General features: G+C 49.0%; 1 protein-coding gene across 1 annotated transcript in view; it reads left to right on the forward strand.

Moving 5' to 3' along the window:
- Nucleotides 1–6,080: 6,080 nt before the first annotated feature.
- Nucleotides 6,081–18,012, forward strand: part of LOC119405645 (sphingomyelin phosphodiesterase) — a 32,357-nt gene continuing 20,425 nt past the window's right edge. Inside the window, exons 1-4 of the mRNA XM_037672481.2 lie at nucleotides 6,081–6,271; nucleotides 14,128–14,283; nucleotides 14,893–15,123; nucleotides 16,272–16,441. Of these exons, the coding sequence (XP_037528409.2) occupies nucleotides 6,107–6,271; nucleotides 14,128–14,283; nucleotides 14,893–15,123; nucleotides 16,272–16,441 (722 nt within the window). The 5' untranslated portion in view covers nucleotides 6,081–6,106. The remainder of the gene's footprint in view (nucleotides 6,272–14,127; nucleotides 14,284–14,892; nucleotides 15,124–16,271; nucleotides 16,442–18,012) is intronic.

Consider the following 18,012-nt stretch of genomic DNA (forward strand, 5'->3'; position numbering starts at 1 on the left):
AAGCCACGGGTTCGAGCCAAAATCGCAGCCAGGCCTTCTGTATCGCAATCAGGCGTCCTACAGAGCCACGCCAATGCTTTAAACTGCTTCAGAAAACAAAACAAAAACACACACACCCCATATAAACGTCATATACTGCGAGGAGTCGCGTTAACACATGTCATATTGCTTGGCAGAAGGGTAAAGTTGCGCAACCAGTGATTGGTTTACAGGCCGCCCCATTACAAAGCGCTCAGGCATAATTCATCTTCATCATCAACAACATGAAAGAAGTGTGCAGCTGCGTTGGTTCGCGTATTGCATTACGGGCGCGTAGTGAGTACTTCGCATATTTCGCAGAATGATGAATTATGCAGTATTAGGCAATCTGTAACTGCACTTGCAGTGCGAGTACGTTCTAGGAGAGTTTAACACAGCCCAACAGGCGTGTGCAGGCGTTCACCTCCTGGCTGCATGGTTTGGGTGTCCTTCGAGATAAATGGTAGTTGCTAATATTGCTGGCCAATGCATCAATATGTTTCAGAAGCACGTTGGTTGTTGAAAGCACGTTGGGTGCACACACAAAAAAAAAAAAAACGTCAGCTTCACAACGTTTTTTTCAGGCTGTTGTTCCATGTTTGATGTGATATTAAGGTTACCATAAAAGGAACAACTAAACCAGTTCCGTCTGATAAGTTATTCTTTGGAAACCATGTTGCCATTAATTTCTCCATCGTGGGTGAACTTTAGTTGAATAGAATAGGAAGGCAAAAGTTTGCTGTTAGAGTTTCCCGCTGGAATACCAGCACTTGAATGTCAGAGGGAAGTAACCAATTTTAATGTCTTTTTCTGAAGTATTGTGGCCTCATCGGCTCGACAAAATTATATATTCGAAATTTTCCACGCTGTGTCTCCGGCTTCCTTAAAGGGGCCCTGCAACACTTTTCGAGCATGCTCAAAAAGCGCTGCCGATCGGTAGTCGAGGCTCCCGAGAACACGCGAGCCAAATATTATAGCGATGCGCACGGCCTGGAATTTACAATAAATTCTCAAAGTCAGCTGAAAATCGCTCCCTCTTCTCTCGACAAATGATGTATTAGTCCGCAAAATATGATGCGATTGTCGGCAGTTCCACCATTGGCTGATGTTATAATCACGATAACACCCTCATTATTACTTTCGTTGTTAATTTTGAGTTCAATGAGTAGATAATATGTATGTTTATATTCTGTTATCGCGTTAAAAACACCGAAACGAACATTAATATTAGCACTTCCGGTCTCACCGACAGCTCGTCTGCTCGTAGTTGCGTGGTTCCGTTTTCTTCGCCATGCGCAGTGCCGAAAACGTGAATATTTCTGTGCTTTTGACCATCGCCGGTTGCCGTTGAGAGTGGCAGCCGTTCGAGTGTTGCCTCGTCAGCTGGGAACTGCATCGTCGGCACGTTCTCACGACCGACCGAGGCAGCCGTGCAGCATGTCTCCGATAACAATGCTGGCGTCCGGTAATGGCGGCGCTTCGGGGTCGTCTGCCAGTGCCGTCTTACGAGGCGGTGTATCGGAGTATGGGCCGAAACCGATCTCAGCTGTCATTCGTTCCAAACGAGCGCGCAGGCTTGCTTCCGTGGTTGGCAAAGCGATGAAAACACTACGGCTTTCGAGGTGCACACCCAACATTACCAAACCGACGCGCAGTTTTCAAGCACGCGCGATACTCCGCTCGACGAGAACGACGCAAGCCGACCGGAAGTGGCGGCACAGACCACGTGGTTGCGCCCAGACGTCAGAGAGAAAAAAATGAAGAAAAAATTTCCGCCGGCGCTCTTGGGCGGAGCCTCGCTCGTCTGCGCTCCCTCCCTCGACTCGCTGCCTAGCTCTCCGCGCGCTCGCGGCGTTGAGTTGAGGGAGAAAGCTGCGGAACGTGATCTCTATAATTTGGTAACACCACTTAGACTTGACGGATTCGAAAAATTTTTGCGGCATATGACTCGTGAAGAGTCATACGTCAATAATGAGACTATTCCAATGTTACTAAGAAAGGTGTTGCAAGGGGGGTACTGACACCAATTTTCGAAGCTGAGTTGACTCCGTCATACAATTCTCCTGTATACAGAGACGGCTTTGAGCAAGTGTGAAGCTCAGTAAATGCTGATAAGATATTTTATTTTCATGTTATAGTCAATTTTCACATGGCGCCCCCGTTGACATTGACACTAGCTTGACGTCAGGCTACAGGCTCATTTCTGGCGACTTCACGCGCCAATATTGCTATTTGCGATGACTTCAGGCACCAAGACTTACAAAATCTCCGCTTGTGCTTCACCAAAAACATTCAAAATGGCCGGTTGTGCGTCACCAGCGGAGCGATACAGCAGAGCAGCCATGGAAACGTCACATATCTTGCGCGAGCACGTGATGAGGATCTCATACCGCCTCGTGACGTCAGGGTACAGCAGGAAGTGAAACCAGGTTTTAAAAACACCTCGCAATTAATTTTTCAGCGCGCTCGCACGTTTACCAGTACCTTTTCTAGGCCTTTGAGGGCTTGGTCTTTCGCATCACGCAAAAAGAAAAAAATCACAGTTTCGCCGCAAGGGCGAAGCAATGAATGCGATAGCAAGAAACTAATGCTATACGAAGTGAGGCTCGCCAATGGATACTCTCAGTTTGAACAGCGCTCCTGTTGCAAAGGCGGCCGAAGCAGCGAAGGAAACTAGCGTGCTTCAAGTGTTGAGCTGTGACACTTGATAATTCGCGCTCATCTTCTGTTTGTTCGTTTAGCGGCGTCTCTTGAGCTCGAGTGATATTTGTACGCTCCGTAACATGAGCGCGGCCATCACGGTGAAAGCTTGAAACATCCCTCTTGCCCTCACCACGACAAAACCGCACGAGCAGACAGCGGAAGGCCAAGGTTCTCCCTGCGCAAATATAAAAAGAAGCGGGCGAGCTCGCCGACGACTTTTAAATGCGCCCGTCGCGCTCCTAGCGCCATCTCTCTGGCAATGAAGAAACGCTTATAGGCGCCGGCCGTCTCTGAGTCCGTCCAGCTGTAAAGGATGCGTATATAATGCTCGCCGTTAGCTACGTGGAGGACCTGCGTTCCGTGGCGTAGTGGAAATTGTTGTCAAAGTTCGTGAGGTGTATAAGAGGACTGACCGTGATGAAGATGTGATAGCTCTGTTTGATGCATTAACGCACATGAAACGGATATGACGTGTGCTTGTTAGACGATCTTGACCTGTAGTCAAGAAGGCAATAGAGAAAAAAAAAACAGACCGTGGTGCAGTGGAAAAAAAAGCGTTCCGTGGCGTAGTGGTTAGCGCCACTCGCTGCGGATCAAGAGGTCCCTGGTTCGATTCCGCGCTTCGGAAGCTTTTTTCTGAATTATTTTTCTTTGGGGCTTTTATATATACATACATACTTATAGATACGGTGCATGGCGGCGATGGCAAAATCCAGCCGAGACTGTCCATATAATTGCAATAAAAGAAAACGTCAACTGGAAGTTTTCGTGTTAGTACCCCTTTAAAACTTAACGAAGATAACTTTTGCCGGTAAAGGATTATGTGTAGGTCCTAAGGGATATTGTCGAAATCCATGACATCACGACGGGTTGATGAACCTTAGGGCGGCATCACCACCCGCATTTTTTAAATGCCAACCATCTTATGGCGGAGCTCAAACGGTGTACGGCGTGACCGCCCTTACTGCGCATGCGCGACCCGTCTCCACACACCTCCTCTCCACTCTCCCTCTCCACTCTCCCTCTCCACTATCATCTCCCCTTTCCCCCTCTCCACTCCCTCTCCTCGTTTAGATAAAACGCTTGCGTTAGGTCGTACAAACGCTCAGTCACTGCGCCGGCTGCGCCCCTGTCATCAGTTCCAACGTCAACGCGGGTGCCAGTTGCAGTAATAACTTAACGCCTGCCGAGATTGCGGAGCAGCGGAAGGCTTGACGCGCCGAAGCGCAACGTAAACGTCGGCAAGCGGACCCCGAGCTCCGGGCTAGGGAAGCCCAGCGCAAACGACAACGTCGGCGGGAAACTCGTACACATTAAACACGGGCTCGACATGCCGAAACGCAACAGCAGCGTCGGCAAGCAAACCCTGCCGTACGCAACGCCGAAGTCGAAGCCAAGCGTCAGCGTCGAGCCAACGCGTCGGCTGCGGACAGACGACGCGAGTCCAACGCCCGTGCAGAACTCCTTGCTAGACAACTTCAACGCCCGGGCTTCGACGGTGCGGACGCCCGGTTCCAGCGCAAATTCCTCGGCCGGAGCTTCGGGCGCAGCTGCAACGTGTGCGACCGACTTTGGTTCGATAACAATCTGACCGAGGTCGGTAGCATGCGCAACGAACGCCAACGGAACGCGATCGTGCAAGTGCTCCGGCTTCGCATCGCCTTTATTTGATTGCACGTCTTCTGGCCTTAGCAAGCGTATATTCGCTGCAACAACGTTGCTTTTGTATTGTTAATGGGTAATTTACAAACACGAAGGAAATGTTTTAGGGGCGAAGCTCCTTATAGCGGCACCCGTTCGTCCCTCGTAGCGTAGTATGTAACCAGTCTTACGCTTTGACCTGCAAGGTGGTGCCGGTGGGAGATTTTTCCTGTGCGTTGTTGAACAATAAAAAATTCGCACCGTTAGCTAAAAGCCGACTTCTTCTGTCTCTCATTCCCATTAGCAGCCATTCTTTACCTCCAAGGTAGTGCCTGGTGAGATTTCTCCTGTGCGTGATTAAACAATAAAAATTTTGTTCAAAACGCCGTTGATTGATGAAATAAACCAACAAAAGACGCCAGATGTTTTGTAAAAGCAAAACGAAAGAACGCCAGATGTTTCTAAAGCAAAACGAAAAGACGCCAGCTGCTTAACGAAAGACGCCAGATGTTTTCTAAGCAATGGTTTTCTAAACAATGAAAATTCACAGCGTACATGTAAAATTAAAGTGAGCTGCAAGTCGTCATAACTCATCGAACCTTTAGTATAAACGCGCTCGATCTCACGTCGGTGATGATGTACTGGGCAGAATTCACGGAAGATTCACGGTTTACCGATGAACCTCCGCAGCTTCGCCCACTCATCATCATTCACTCGGTGGATATGCTGTGATTTTTTTCTCTTTAGTGCCCGTTAGAGCTGCGTTCCCTTGCCGTCCTGCCTCTTCTCCGTGATAAATTACTGAATAGTCACGTGCACCTAGTTGCAGTGCATTTTTGACCCATTAACGGCGCAATGAACGCTTGTCCAGATTATGCTTCGTTGTCACCGCGATGAGCAAGTGGGGGTGCAACGGTCATGTAATATTATGTGGTCTATTACTGCATGACAGAATGAATGATAAAAATAAATTCAGCATTTGATTACGTCGCCTTTTAACACTATCAAAACAAATTTCATCAGATCGCAAGGTTGGTAACAGTTCGTCGGTAGGCGCGTTCACCTCGCAGTAGACACAAGATTTGCTGATGTCGCTGGTGCTGCTGCCTCTGATAATAATCTTGATGAAACTTCGCATAAACCTGTTCAACATAAATTTGCCTATGAGAGTTAATGACGAGCGGTATGCATTGATGTAGTGAGATATGCGCGGAAAGCGCGCAATGCGTGATATGTAGGCGCTGGCTCCACGGTGTTCACAGCGGTAAACATGCCTTTGCCTGTTGTACGACGTGGCAACAGGATTTGAAAAAAAAAAGAACACGCATATCTTTTAACAAGGCAGAAGTGCAAAGGAAGATTGACGCTTGAAGAGTCGAAAAACCATTGATCAGGGGTTGTCACTGCAGCCATCGCTTCGACAAGTGAACCTGTTTTCTTGGGTGACTTGTCTGACTTGCTGCCTCGATGAAGGCAAGCTTAGTGGACTAAGCTTAGTGGTCGCTAAGCTTAGTGAAGCTTAGTGATGAAGGCAAGCTTAGTGGACTGGAGAGGCGCGCGGGCGGGCCGGCCATGGCTGTAAAACCCTTACTGGCTACGAACCTACAGTAAAACAAAGCACTTCTTACACTACCGATGGCCCACAGCATAGTACAACACGCACGCGTTTGGCTGCAACACGCTGATTGGTTAGTGCCTTTTGTGGTGCTCGCAGGAGGCTTCCCGTCTGTCTTCGGACAACCACATGCCCAGCTGCGGCATCTGTAGCTGGGCTGCAGGGAGTGTGCTCAAGGATATCCGGCGCGGCCTGTCCGAGGAAGTGATCGCTGATAACCTCGGTCACGAGTGCAAGCTGTTCGGGCTCGCCGGCTCAGGACGCGTCTGCGACGGGCTCGTCAGCAACTTTAAGGTACGCCTCCTTGCCGTTCATCTCACAGTGCCAGCCCCTGGCAACCTTGTTTAAGTAAGAATGTTTGTGATGTCGGGCTTTTCTGTCCTGCTTAGGTTACCATTGGGTCACAATCTTGAATATTTCGTGTTCGTTCTCTTTTCGCTTACGCACTGTTTTTCATGTTACGTCTAACATGAAGAGCAATGCGTAAGCGAAGCAACGAATAGAGCGGAGTCTGCAAGGTAATGCCGCAATGGTAACCGCAGCAGGAGATCAACCATCGATCTGTATGCTAACTTAAGCGATATACAAGCTACACATTGGCGATTCGGTAAACCCAATTCACCTGTAGTGAACCGGACCGAACACTTCTGTGATGGGCTTGTTACTGCTGCAAAGTAGATTGCACTATACGGGGGCGCGCATGACTGCCTACTGTTAGAGATAGCGTTTGTCTCAGGCACCGCGAAAAGCGGCCCGAAATCAAGAAGACAGACCTGAAGTTGTCCTGTTACCTGGGACCGCTGCCTATCGCTGGTAAGCTCACGCTGCCAATCACGTTACCGTCGTGAGTAAGCTCATGAGGGCAAGACCCTGACTGCCTCCATGACCGTAGTTCGTCATTAAGAGCGTTGTTTATGTGGTCGCGACCTCATTCGAGCCCTGAACAATCTGGGTGCTCCTGTTCTAAGCCTGAGCAGTACCAGCAGACGAGATGACAAAGAGCGCTAAGCAATTTTGTCTGAGTATGAAGACGTCTTCGAGAAAGAACTGGGCCTGTTCAAGGTTCCACCTTTTTACCTCTACGTGAAAGGTGAAGCCGTTCCGAAATTTTTCAAGGCGAGACCTCTGTCGTATGCATTGCGAGACAAGGTTACGGAAGAGCTGGAAAGGCTAGTAAGTCTGGCGTGCTTTTTCCTGTCGCTCACTCTGAATGGGCTACGCCAATTGTGCCGGTGCTGAAGAAAGACGGGTCTGTTAGGATCTGCGACGACTACAAGGTAACCGTAATTGCAGCATGCGTCACTGAACAGTATCCGCTTCCAGTCATCGATGACATTTTTGCAGCACGGCACAAGGGAAACGTCTATAGCACCTTAGACTTACGGGAAGCCTATAACCATGCAGATTCCATTGGATGACGAGTCAAAGAAGTTGACCACCATCAGTACCCACAAAGTGTTGTTTTGCTACGACCGCTTACCTTTTGGGGTGTCGTCCGCACCGGCTATCTTCCAGCGCACTATGGAAAATGTGCATGGCGGTCTAAATGACGTACAAGCAAATTTAGACGACGTCCTGTTGGCAGAAGGGAAAGCAGACAGCGGTAGCAATCTCAAAGCTGTGCTCCAGCACTTCCGTGAATGTGGCGTAAAAATACGGAAGAATAAATGTTCCTTCAGGGAGACGGAATCTGGGACACAAAATCACCAGTGACGGACTTCATCCATTGGAGAAGAACATGGAAGCTGTGATGAAGGCACCAAGTCCAAGGAACGTGAGCGAGCTACGTTCCTACATTGGTCTGCTGACTTATAACAGAAAGTTCCTCCCGTGTATGGCAACCACGCTTGCACCATTGTACGACCTTCTGAAGAAGGATTGCCGATGGAAGTGGACTTCAAGTGAACAACAGGCATTTGAATATTCTAAGGAAGCCCTCCGACATGCCAAAATGCTGATGCACTTTGACCCAACCAAGCCGTTGCGGCTCGAGTGTGACGCCTCTCCGCATTGCATAGGAGCGGTTCTTTTCCATCGTGTTCACGGCGTCGACAAACTGGTCGGATTCCGTTCGCGAACACTGACCCAGGCGGAACGGAATTATTCGCAGCTCGAGCGGGAGGCCTTGGCATTGGTTTTTGGCGTAACCAAGTTCCGTGATTACCTCCTGGGGCGGCCTTTCATTCTTGTAACCGATCATAAGCCATTGGTTGGCTTGTTCCGCGAAGACCGCCTTACACCTGTCATGGCAGCTGATCGCATCCAGCGCTGGTCTTTGCTTTTGGGATCCTACCAATACCGGATAGAATACAAGCCCGGACGAGACAACCAAAACTCCGACGCCCTCAGCAGACTTCTTCTCACGACCTCTGATGATGTCGCCGAAGAAATACCAGATTACGTGCACTCATTGCGGTAACTTGATGACACACATGTGACGTCACACGAGCTTCACCGATTGACAGAAGCCGACAAGGTATTGCGAACAGTCAAGTCGGTTATACTGAAAGGTTGGCCACAAGAAAAACACGTGGAACCATGCTTGAAAGTGTACGTAGCAAGAAAGCTTGAGTTGACGGTTGCACACGACCTCATCTTCTGGGGCCATAGAATACCCATTTCTGAGGCTGCACGTGAGAGGACGCTTCAAATGCTGCACGAGACAAATAAGGGAGCCTTGGCTATGAAAGCGGTCGCGCGAACAAATGTGTGGTGGCCGGGACTAGACCAAGAAATTGAACACTTGAGTAAGAATTGCGATATATGCGTGCAAGCAAGGCAGTTGCCTCCGGCGAAGACACCGATGAACTGGTCGCGAACTTAAGAAAACTGGTCCCGCGTTCACCTGGATTTTGCCGGTCTAGTGAACGGTGCCATGATATTAGTGGCAGTGGACTTCCATGTCAATTGGATTGAGACAGTGCATGCAACACGCCACAGCTGAATCGACCGTCACGTTGTTGCGTGAGATGTTCAGTCGCTTTGGCATTTCTAGGACGATTGTTGCGGACAACGGAACGCAGTTTACATCGGAGACGTTCGCTAAGTTCTTGTCTGGAAACAACGCGAAACACCTACGAACTGCACCATACTAGCAGCAGTCAAACGGGCTCGCAGAAAGGGCCGTACGCACAATCAAAGACGGCCACAAAAAGCTTCCGCATGGTAGCCTGTCTACAGGACTGACCAGGCTTCTCTTCAACTACCGAAGAACACCGCAAGGCGACAAGTCACCTTCGCAGAGGATTCTGAATTACCAGATTCGCTCTCGTTTAGACACGTGTCTTCCTCCGCCGTTGTCTTTTCCTTTATTTTTGCAGGAAGACACGCAATGTAGATTTGGTCCAGGCGACGCAGTTTGGGCCCGAAGCTTCGGAGATGGGGGAAGAGGCTACCTGGCATAATCAAACAATTTAACGGCGCCCGTATGATGACCATCGAGACATCGGTCGGGCTACTTGAGCGCCACATGGAACAGGTTCATCTGAGGCACAGCTCCGCGGCTGCAACAAGCGAAACAGTGGCCGGGGCATCACATAAAACTCAAGTCAAGCCTAATGAAGCCCTCGACACCGAAGAATAAGCTGCGCCTGTGCTACGGCGTTCGACGCGAGCTAAGAAACAGCGGTATCCACCATAAGAAGGAAGGGCTACTGCAAAATGGATTGCGCTATATGTGCGCGCGCATGGCTGCCTACCGTTAGAGATAGCGTTTGTTTATGCTTGCACTGAGTCGCACCTGATATTACATTATATAGTTTAACAGTGGCTATAAAAACGATAGCCGCCTCAAATAAAACGTTCCTGTGCAGGCAGCCTTTCGTCTGGCGAACGTCTTGGATGCTATGCGCTCCACCCACCACCACGATGTAGCAGTTTCATTCAATTTCCTTTGTAACACTGAAAGGAAAATCAAGAGCGCACACATAACCAGTGTCGTTAGTTGACGTTGGGCAAAGGCTCTACACCAACCCCCCTCCCTTCCATAAACTTGGTCTCAAGGGGTGGCGCTGGCGCATGCCTTAGCAGCCCGAATCGCCAGTTGCATTTTGTTTCGAACCTGTATGTACACTGCTCGTATGTGCAGTCGCCCAAATCTTTAACTAGCCTGCGCGAGCGGCAATGTTTTCTGTGTATCTTCGCCATATGGCTGATTAGGCTAAAAAAAACGACAGGCCTGCGCGGAAAGTGCAGCACAGCCACAGCGAAAGCTTGAAGAGTGGCATATCTAGAGCCCGTATAAACTCACTGATGACAACTTTGGTAGTAGGGTCAGCTAGCGCAAGCGCGATGGCAACCTCTTCTGCTGCGGTGACCGTTTCTGTTTTGCGAATGCTGCATGCTGTGTGCCAGCTACGGTAGGGGGCGAGGGCTACCGCCACCATCGCTGGCTTCGAGGGCTGGTAAGAGGCGTCCGTATACGTGACGTCCGGACGTCCGCTGAAGCGAGCCATCCGCAACTACGATGCGGGCCACATCTGTCGCCAGGCATTACACATTCTAATTTCTGCTCACCCCTCTTCTACATCCCGTTTACTCCTTTGAGCTCCGGCCCATGAGCCGTTGAGCGGAAACGCCCAGGTGCACACACTCGCCCGAGATCTTAGCTGCCGAGCCGAGTGTAGGGTTCACCGCGCCGCTTCCCCTGATACAACTATGCCGCGCGACTCACTACTCACCACTTATACGGACATCCTTCAGTATTACCGGCTCGGAAGATGCGTATACCCCCCGCACACCATGATCTAATAAAGACGTGAGGCCGTCCAATGGCGCAAACTACAGACAGGCAGCTTCCCACACCCCCTCTTCTACAGCAGAATTGTTCCGGAATAGCGCCAAGGTGCAAACATTGCTCATATCCGGCGACACCCATACATATGGTGTGGAAGTGCACGCACTACAACACAGACAACACAAACACTCCAGAGTCGTTGGAGTCTCTCTTGCGTGCCTCCGAGCCAGAAGACCAACGCCGGCTCATCCAGCGCGCGGTGGAGGCTGCGGTATCCCAAGGGATCCCAGCCGACCTTCTCTGAAATAGCGCAACCAGTCTTCGTACTGGCCCACTCTTTGTTTTTTTTGTTTGTTCTGGTAGCAGTAAAGATACCACCACCACCATCACCGTCTAAACTCTCTTGTGGGTACTAATACAAGTACGCTAGCAACGTACCCCCTACGCCGTGAATAATTTTTGTGAAATTGAGAAGCGTCCACCATGACATTTTTCGACATTCTGCGGAGAAGCGATGTACCATCTGTAAGGCATTATGTGCATTTTATTGATGCGATGGTTGATGACGATGAAGAATTATGACTGAGCATTTTGTAATGGGTTAGAAGTTTTAGTTTCGTAATTTGCATTGTGTGACGCCCGGTCGTTATTTCACTCTATCACGCTCTATAACATACGCTAACGTGAGAATGAGATAGATATAGGGAATTAACTTTGTCGAGGCCCTGCGGAAATGGATCATGGCAGCCTTATGGGCTTCCTTGGTAACCAATGGAAGTGCACTAGCGAGGAACCCACTACGCTATAAATCATCATATAAATCATCATTTTTATGAAGTAGGGAAGCAGCCACTATGCAATTTTTCGTAATTCTGCGGAGAACCGTGGTACCTGCTAAACACCTGTGAGGCATTATGTGCACTTTATTGACGCTGCGGCTGACGACGAAGAAGAATTATGGTAGAGCCCTTTATAATGGGTTGGAAGCATTCAACAACCCACTCGTTGCGCAATTCGCATTGCGTGACGCCTGGTTACAGAATTCGTGTTGGGTGACGCTCGGTTGTTATTTTACTCCTATACCATGCCACATTACATATGTTAATGTGGTTCCTTCCCGACATGAAGCCTGTATACGGTCTGTTTGCAAAGCAGTTTCAAGCACCGGCATGGCTCTGAGGTAGAATACTTGGCTCCCACGCAGTGCCCAGGTTCGAACCTCGTACCATCCTGGAAATGTTTTCTTATTTCGTTTTTTCTTATTTCGAGCGATAGTGGTCACGGACACCGGCGGTGGCGGCGGACAACTACGGTTTCAAAAACGGCCCTTGTTGTGATCTCATAACAGCTTTCGCTGTAAAAGAGTGAGAGCACGTGTATGCCCACAAAGCACATGGCCACAGAACAATTCTGAACACGAAAGTGTTTTATGTCGGGGTCCACCAAGACTTCACTGACGTATTTCCGTCACGGATATGGCGTTGTGAAATGTACACTAACATATAATAAAGAAAAATCTAGAAGAAAAAAGTTCCGTCGCCGAGAATCGAACCGACGATCCCTCGCTCCGCAGAGCTAAACGACTAGGTGACAGAGTGCACGCTGTTCAGCATACTAGCGGCGATCCATTTTTATACACCATTTACCGTTGGCATACCCAGACTTCAACGTGTTCTCGGTATCACTAGCGAGATGGCGCGAATGACACTAAGGGCGCGCTTTCAAGGTCATCGCCCCGCTCGTTGCGATGCGCGCGGCGCCTCCTACCTATACCATGTGTACTTCGCACTACAGGGTGTGGTCGCCCTTGTGCGCGCTTATCTGGTCATGGAGACGGTTTGCACGTCTTGTGCTTTCACCATAAAGTTTGCGTTTATGTTACAGAGCACACGAAGATCATTTCGCTCGCTGCAGCGGTCGAGTTTGCGAAAGGAGCGCGCTGCTCAAATATAAAGAACTCACAACTCTGACAGCTGTTAGTTCGCGCTCTACCTGTGTATACTTGTGCGTTAGTTTCGTGCGTCCTTCTTTGTGCTTGAGCAGCGCGCTGGAAGTGTCGAGCTGTGACAGTTGTTAGTGCGCCCTGGTCCTGTGTGTTCTTTCGGTGCGTCCTTTGTAGTTGAGCAGCGCGCTGCAAGTTTTGAGCTGCTTGTCGTTCTTCGCATGACATTCCAATTTGTTGCTATCGCATTCATTGCTTCGCCCTTGCGGCCAAACTGACATTTTTATGTGCTTGTTGATGCTACCTTTGTGCGGGGTTCACGATATGATGCGTCCAGGCATATCTTAATAACTTCAGCTATCACAACAGTTAAATCATGAGCATGGGCGTTAGTCGTCGGGACGGAGATGTACCACTATAGGCTTCAACGTGGGTGCATCCACGTCCAACAGTGCTATAGCTGTCAAGCACCAAAAGACATTGTACAAGCTCTCATATATCAATGCACAAGAAACGCTGAACTGCCTCTGTGAAGACACGTTTGACTTTCGCGTTATACCGATTCCTATGACGGGGGGATGAGCCATGTTTGCAACTTCGTTCCATGATATGGCGCTGACACACCAGAATATTACCGCTGCGCACGCCAGTTAAAGATATGGACGGCTGTACTATGCGTAAACACACTGCGAAAATGTGACTACAACAACACTTATTTTCTATGCCTTCCTCAATGTGCGCATTTAGTGTGGCTTAACGTAATGGCTGTGATGTGATAAATTCATGTTTCTCATATCTTCTACCGTAAAGCTTATGAGTTACAATAGGCGACCGATACTTTTTTTTTGTAGCTGCCGTCGCTGTTCGGCGATTAGGCCGCTACAATTATTCGCTTTTACTTTTCCATATTTAATTATTTTGTAGTCGCTTGCTCACCCTGTGCTATCAATTTTAGAGAGCAGCTCTTAGGCGCCCGTTCCTGCATTGAGCGCCATCGCCGTCGCCTCTGGGGGCGTAGCCGTTCGACATGAAAAAGTAACCGATAGACATGAATATTAATATTAAAAAAAGAATACCCAGGATCGAATGGAACTTGAAGCCGGGCCCTCTGCTGGCAGTCGAGTATTGTAACACAGAGTAACGCTGGTGCTTGCAATTCATTTGCAAAAATATCCTATACAAGCTTCATATCGGGCAAGGAATCGAGTTAACCTAAGTAATATAGCGTGGCAGAAGAGTGAAGTAACAACCAGTCATCACACAATTCTAATTGCGCAACAAGTGTGTAGTTTATTGCTTCTCACCTACAACAAAGTGCTCAGCCTTGCGGAAAGCCAGAACTTCAAGCACAGTTGGCCTTGTCCCAACACGAAGGTGCGCTCAGAATTCGCATTAGGCAGTAACGTAATCGTCGGTGAATTTTTTTCTGCGAACGAAACTTGCGCGACTCGTAATCGCACTTTCCGCACGCAGGACGAGTTCTTCTACGTCATGAAGCGGACTACGCTGAACGCCCACGAGGTGTGCAGCTCGGTGCTTGGCCAAGAGTGCGAGCCCAACGGGGCGCCCAACTGGACCATCGCGCTACCCAATACGAAGAAGCCACATCCTGTGCCTCCGAGACCCAAGGTAGGCTGTTCCGGTGGTGACGGATTGCTTAGCCACCCGTGCACAGCGCACGGGCACCCGTTAATGAAATATAGCGGGTAAACATTATTTCCAGTGTCATCTGCAAAGGCGGTCACCATAGCCCACAGAGCGCTTTCTGCTGTAAAAAGCGCCAAAAATGGGAAACACGCTGGGACAGGCCCTCTTAAAGCCACGGTGGTCTAGTGGTTATTGTGTTGGGCTGCTGACCCAAAGGTCGCAGGATCGAATTACCAGCCGTGGTAGCCGCATTTTTCCAAAGCCCTCCACTACGGCGGCTCTCATAATCATATAGGAGTTTTGGTACGCAAAGCCCCAGCAATTATTATATTAAATAGCCCTCTTGAAGGCAACAGCGCAGTTGTGGGACGTTGAGCCCCAATATTGATGATTTGGTGTCCCTTTAACAGAGAACACCTGCTTACGCAGTTTACGCATGTAATTGAACCAATAGAATGTGTGGTCACGTGGCGTACCTCCTTAAGGCAAGGCAGCAGCACTGAAAATAATACTAAGTGAAACACGAGAGTGTACGCCGAGAGAGCTTCGCCTTGAAATATTTACGTTCTGTTTCTCGGTCCTCCTGGATAGCCGAATGCCCCGAAGCTGCGATTTCTGCACATTACCGACACTCACGTGGACATGCGCTACTCGGAGGGCAGCCGCGCCGATTGTCCCGAACCCTTGTGCTGTCGCGAGGACAACGGCAAGGCCCACTGGCTAGCCAACATTCCCGCTGGTCACTGGGGCGCCCTGCACAAGTGTGACTTGCCTGCCAGGACATTCGAGAACATGCTGCAGGAAGTGCGAGATTACCACAAGGTGAGTCGCTGTTGTTGTCATCTGACCATTGTGTACCAATGCAGGGACTGGCCGAGCAGTGCATGCATTTTCTCCTTTAGTCCTGTAGGAACACATTACTAGAAGCTAGAGTGAAATAATACAGTGATTTGAATTCCCAGATAATATTAATGAAATAGTTAAGGCTCTCGTTGAAGCCTACATTCATTATCCTCTCCTTTTTTCTGTTTTTGGTGTTGTGTATGAAAATAATCAAATATTAACAAAAAACAGCCGTACAGGATTGCGTTACTTTATGCACTGGAAAATAATATTTTCCAACTGCAATGTCTAGGGTTAAAGATATTGATGAAATGCGTTTTGATCACCATCACAAGTATCCGCCTAATTTATGCCCCGAGGGGAGAATGAAGCATGCTAAATATCCCAGATTTGGCCGTGTTCGTGGGAGGAGATGCGTTGTTCGTTTCCATAAAAAGATGCACAAACACTAAACGAATGGCTCGACAGCTCAGGTTTTTCAGTTACTACATCACAACGTCAATGTCGATATCGTAATGGTAAACATTAGTACCGCAGCCCTGTTATAATTTCCTAAAATTAGGAAGAATTATACAGTGCTATGACGAAGGCATCGGAAGGAAAAATTAATAACGCTGGCTATGAAGGCCGTTTAGCGACTTGGAGTTGTGTAGCGTCCCATTGGTTGAAACGTTGTTTCACGCTCCTCAAGTACCGAGTTGTGATCAATATCGCATCGAGACACCCTATGCGCGGTCGTCTTTTTATAGCTCGTCGGTAGAGCGGCTGTGCCAATCTCACTATGGGACTGCGCTATGGGCAGATCTGATTTAAGGATCATTGGTGATCAGCCCCCAACGAAGTCAAGTTCCATGATCTAAGCGTTGGCTAGCTTTAGACTAAAGGATCCATGCCATCGCTTCCCTTGTTTGTCAACTACTAGTAAAGTCAATTACCGTTGCTATTGGGACTCATCTGCGTTGTTGTACTTATCGCAGCGAGTATTTGTGAAGTGATGACACGACGAATTTAGAAAGGGAGGTAAGCATGTACTTTGACAATGTCTGCTAAGTCCCATACACAATCATCAAAACAATGGACACACACACATGAGCACAAGTCATTCCGAGTTGGACGCCACGTCGCAGGTGGATTACGTCATATGGACGGGCGACATGGTGCCACACGACGTATGGAACACGTCGCGAGAGGGTAACATCGCCCTGGCAAAGTACACGGCCGACGCTATCGCCAAGTTCCTGCCTGGCGTTCCAGTCTACCCGGCGGTCGGAAACCACGAGGGACATCCTGCCAACTGGTAAGCATCACGCCGAAACCCGATGGTGTATCAATACCCATCAGACCTAATTATTGCTTTAAGCACCATATGAAGTGAGATAAATTCCTTAATTAGCAGAGGTTTAATGAATGATGCTGCCTCGTCGATTTGCACAAAAGTTCAAGCACAGAGTTCTTTACCAAAATATGCCGTATAGAGTGGAGTATCGAACGAGCCAGCTTTCTCATAGGAGGAGGAATTAGCAGCTTAGAGGACGTCCGAACACCCCTTCTCCCTCGTAGCTTCGACATTGTGTATGCACATATATGCACGCACACATACAATCACATATACACCCACACGTGCGAAATGGGAGGCCAAACCCTTCCCGAAATAAAATCCTGGCTACAATAATAATTGTTGGGGTTTAACGTTCCAAAACGAAGATATGATTATGAGGGATGCCGTAGTGGAGGGCTCCGGAAATTTCGACCAGCTGGGGTTCTACAACGTGCGCCTAAATCTAAGTACACGGGCCTCAAGAACTTTCGCCTCCACCGAAAATGCAGCCGCCGGGGCCGGCATTCGATCTCGCGACCAAAACCTCGGCTACACCCCTGCAGCTTGCTCTGTTATCACCTAACGCAACTCCAGATTGAACTGCTCTTCGCCGCGGTGGTACAGTGGTTGGAGTGCTTGGATGCCGACCCGAAGGTCGAGGGTTCGATCCCGGCCGCGCCGGTCGCATTTCCATGTAGGTGAAATGCTAGGGGCTCGTGAACTGTGCGATGTCAATGCGCGTTAAAGAAACACCCGATGGCCAAAATTTCCGGAGTCCTTCACTACGGCGTGCCTCATAATCATATGGTGGATTTGTCCCGTAAAACCCCAGACGCTATTATTATTGTTAGTATTCAGTGCCTGCTGCTTAGTGAATTCGGATGATTGAAAGCATTTTGTCAACTTGTGCGGAGGTGAACAACCCTTTTGTAACGAACAGTGTTGTTTTGTCTTGGTAATCTCAAATACTGCACTGAAGTGCTTCCCTGTTGTCCTTGCTGCATTGTACAAAGAAAAAGAGTTCGTGCACGAGGCCGCTAACAGCGATTGGGAAACCCCGTCTTATGGGAAAAACTATGCGGTGACACTGGTTCATGTCGCTCTCAGCACTGAAAGCATTACGCCCGTCGCTACAGTTATTAAGGGCCCGATGAGGGCGTAATGGGTTTCAGGTGTGGTTGTGTGCTTGCTTGCGTGTAGTGCTCATAGGTGCTTTGTCATTTTGTCTACCTTCCTCGGAATTTCCTTCTTGAACATGGGTACTTAGGGGGGCTGCCTGGTTCATGAACACTATGGAAGAACAGCACAAAATACGGGACAACGTTGTGTCCGGTGTGTTTCACTGTCCCGTATTTTGAGCTGTCCCCTCTTTATGCGCTCCTTACTGCAGTACAGGGGCCGAATTCCCAAAGCTTCTCTTTCGTGAGGGCGTTTTTACATTGGTCAGCAGGCTTTGCTGATTATATGTCCCGCAGCGTGATTCGCTGAAATATCGCCTTATGAATACTTTTAGCGTAAGACGTTCCTGAAGGTACGCGGCTCAGGTTATG

The sequence above is a fragment of the Rhipicephalus sanguineus genome, chromosome 9 (genome assembly GCF_013339695.2).
Source record: "Rhipicephalus sanguineus isolate Rsan-2018 chromosome 9, BIME_Rsan_1.4, whole genome shotgun sequence".
Taxonomy (NCBI): Eukaryota; Metazoa; Arthropoda; class Arachnida; order Ixodida; family Ixodidae; genus Rhipicephalus; species Rhipicephalus sanguineus.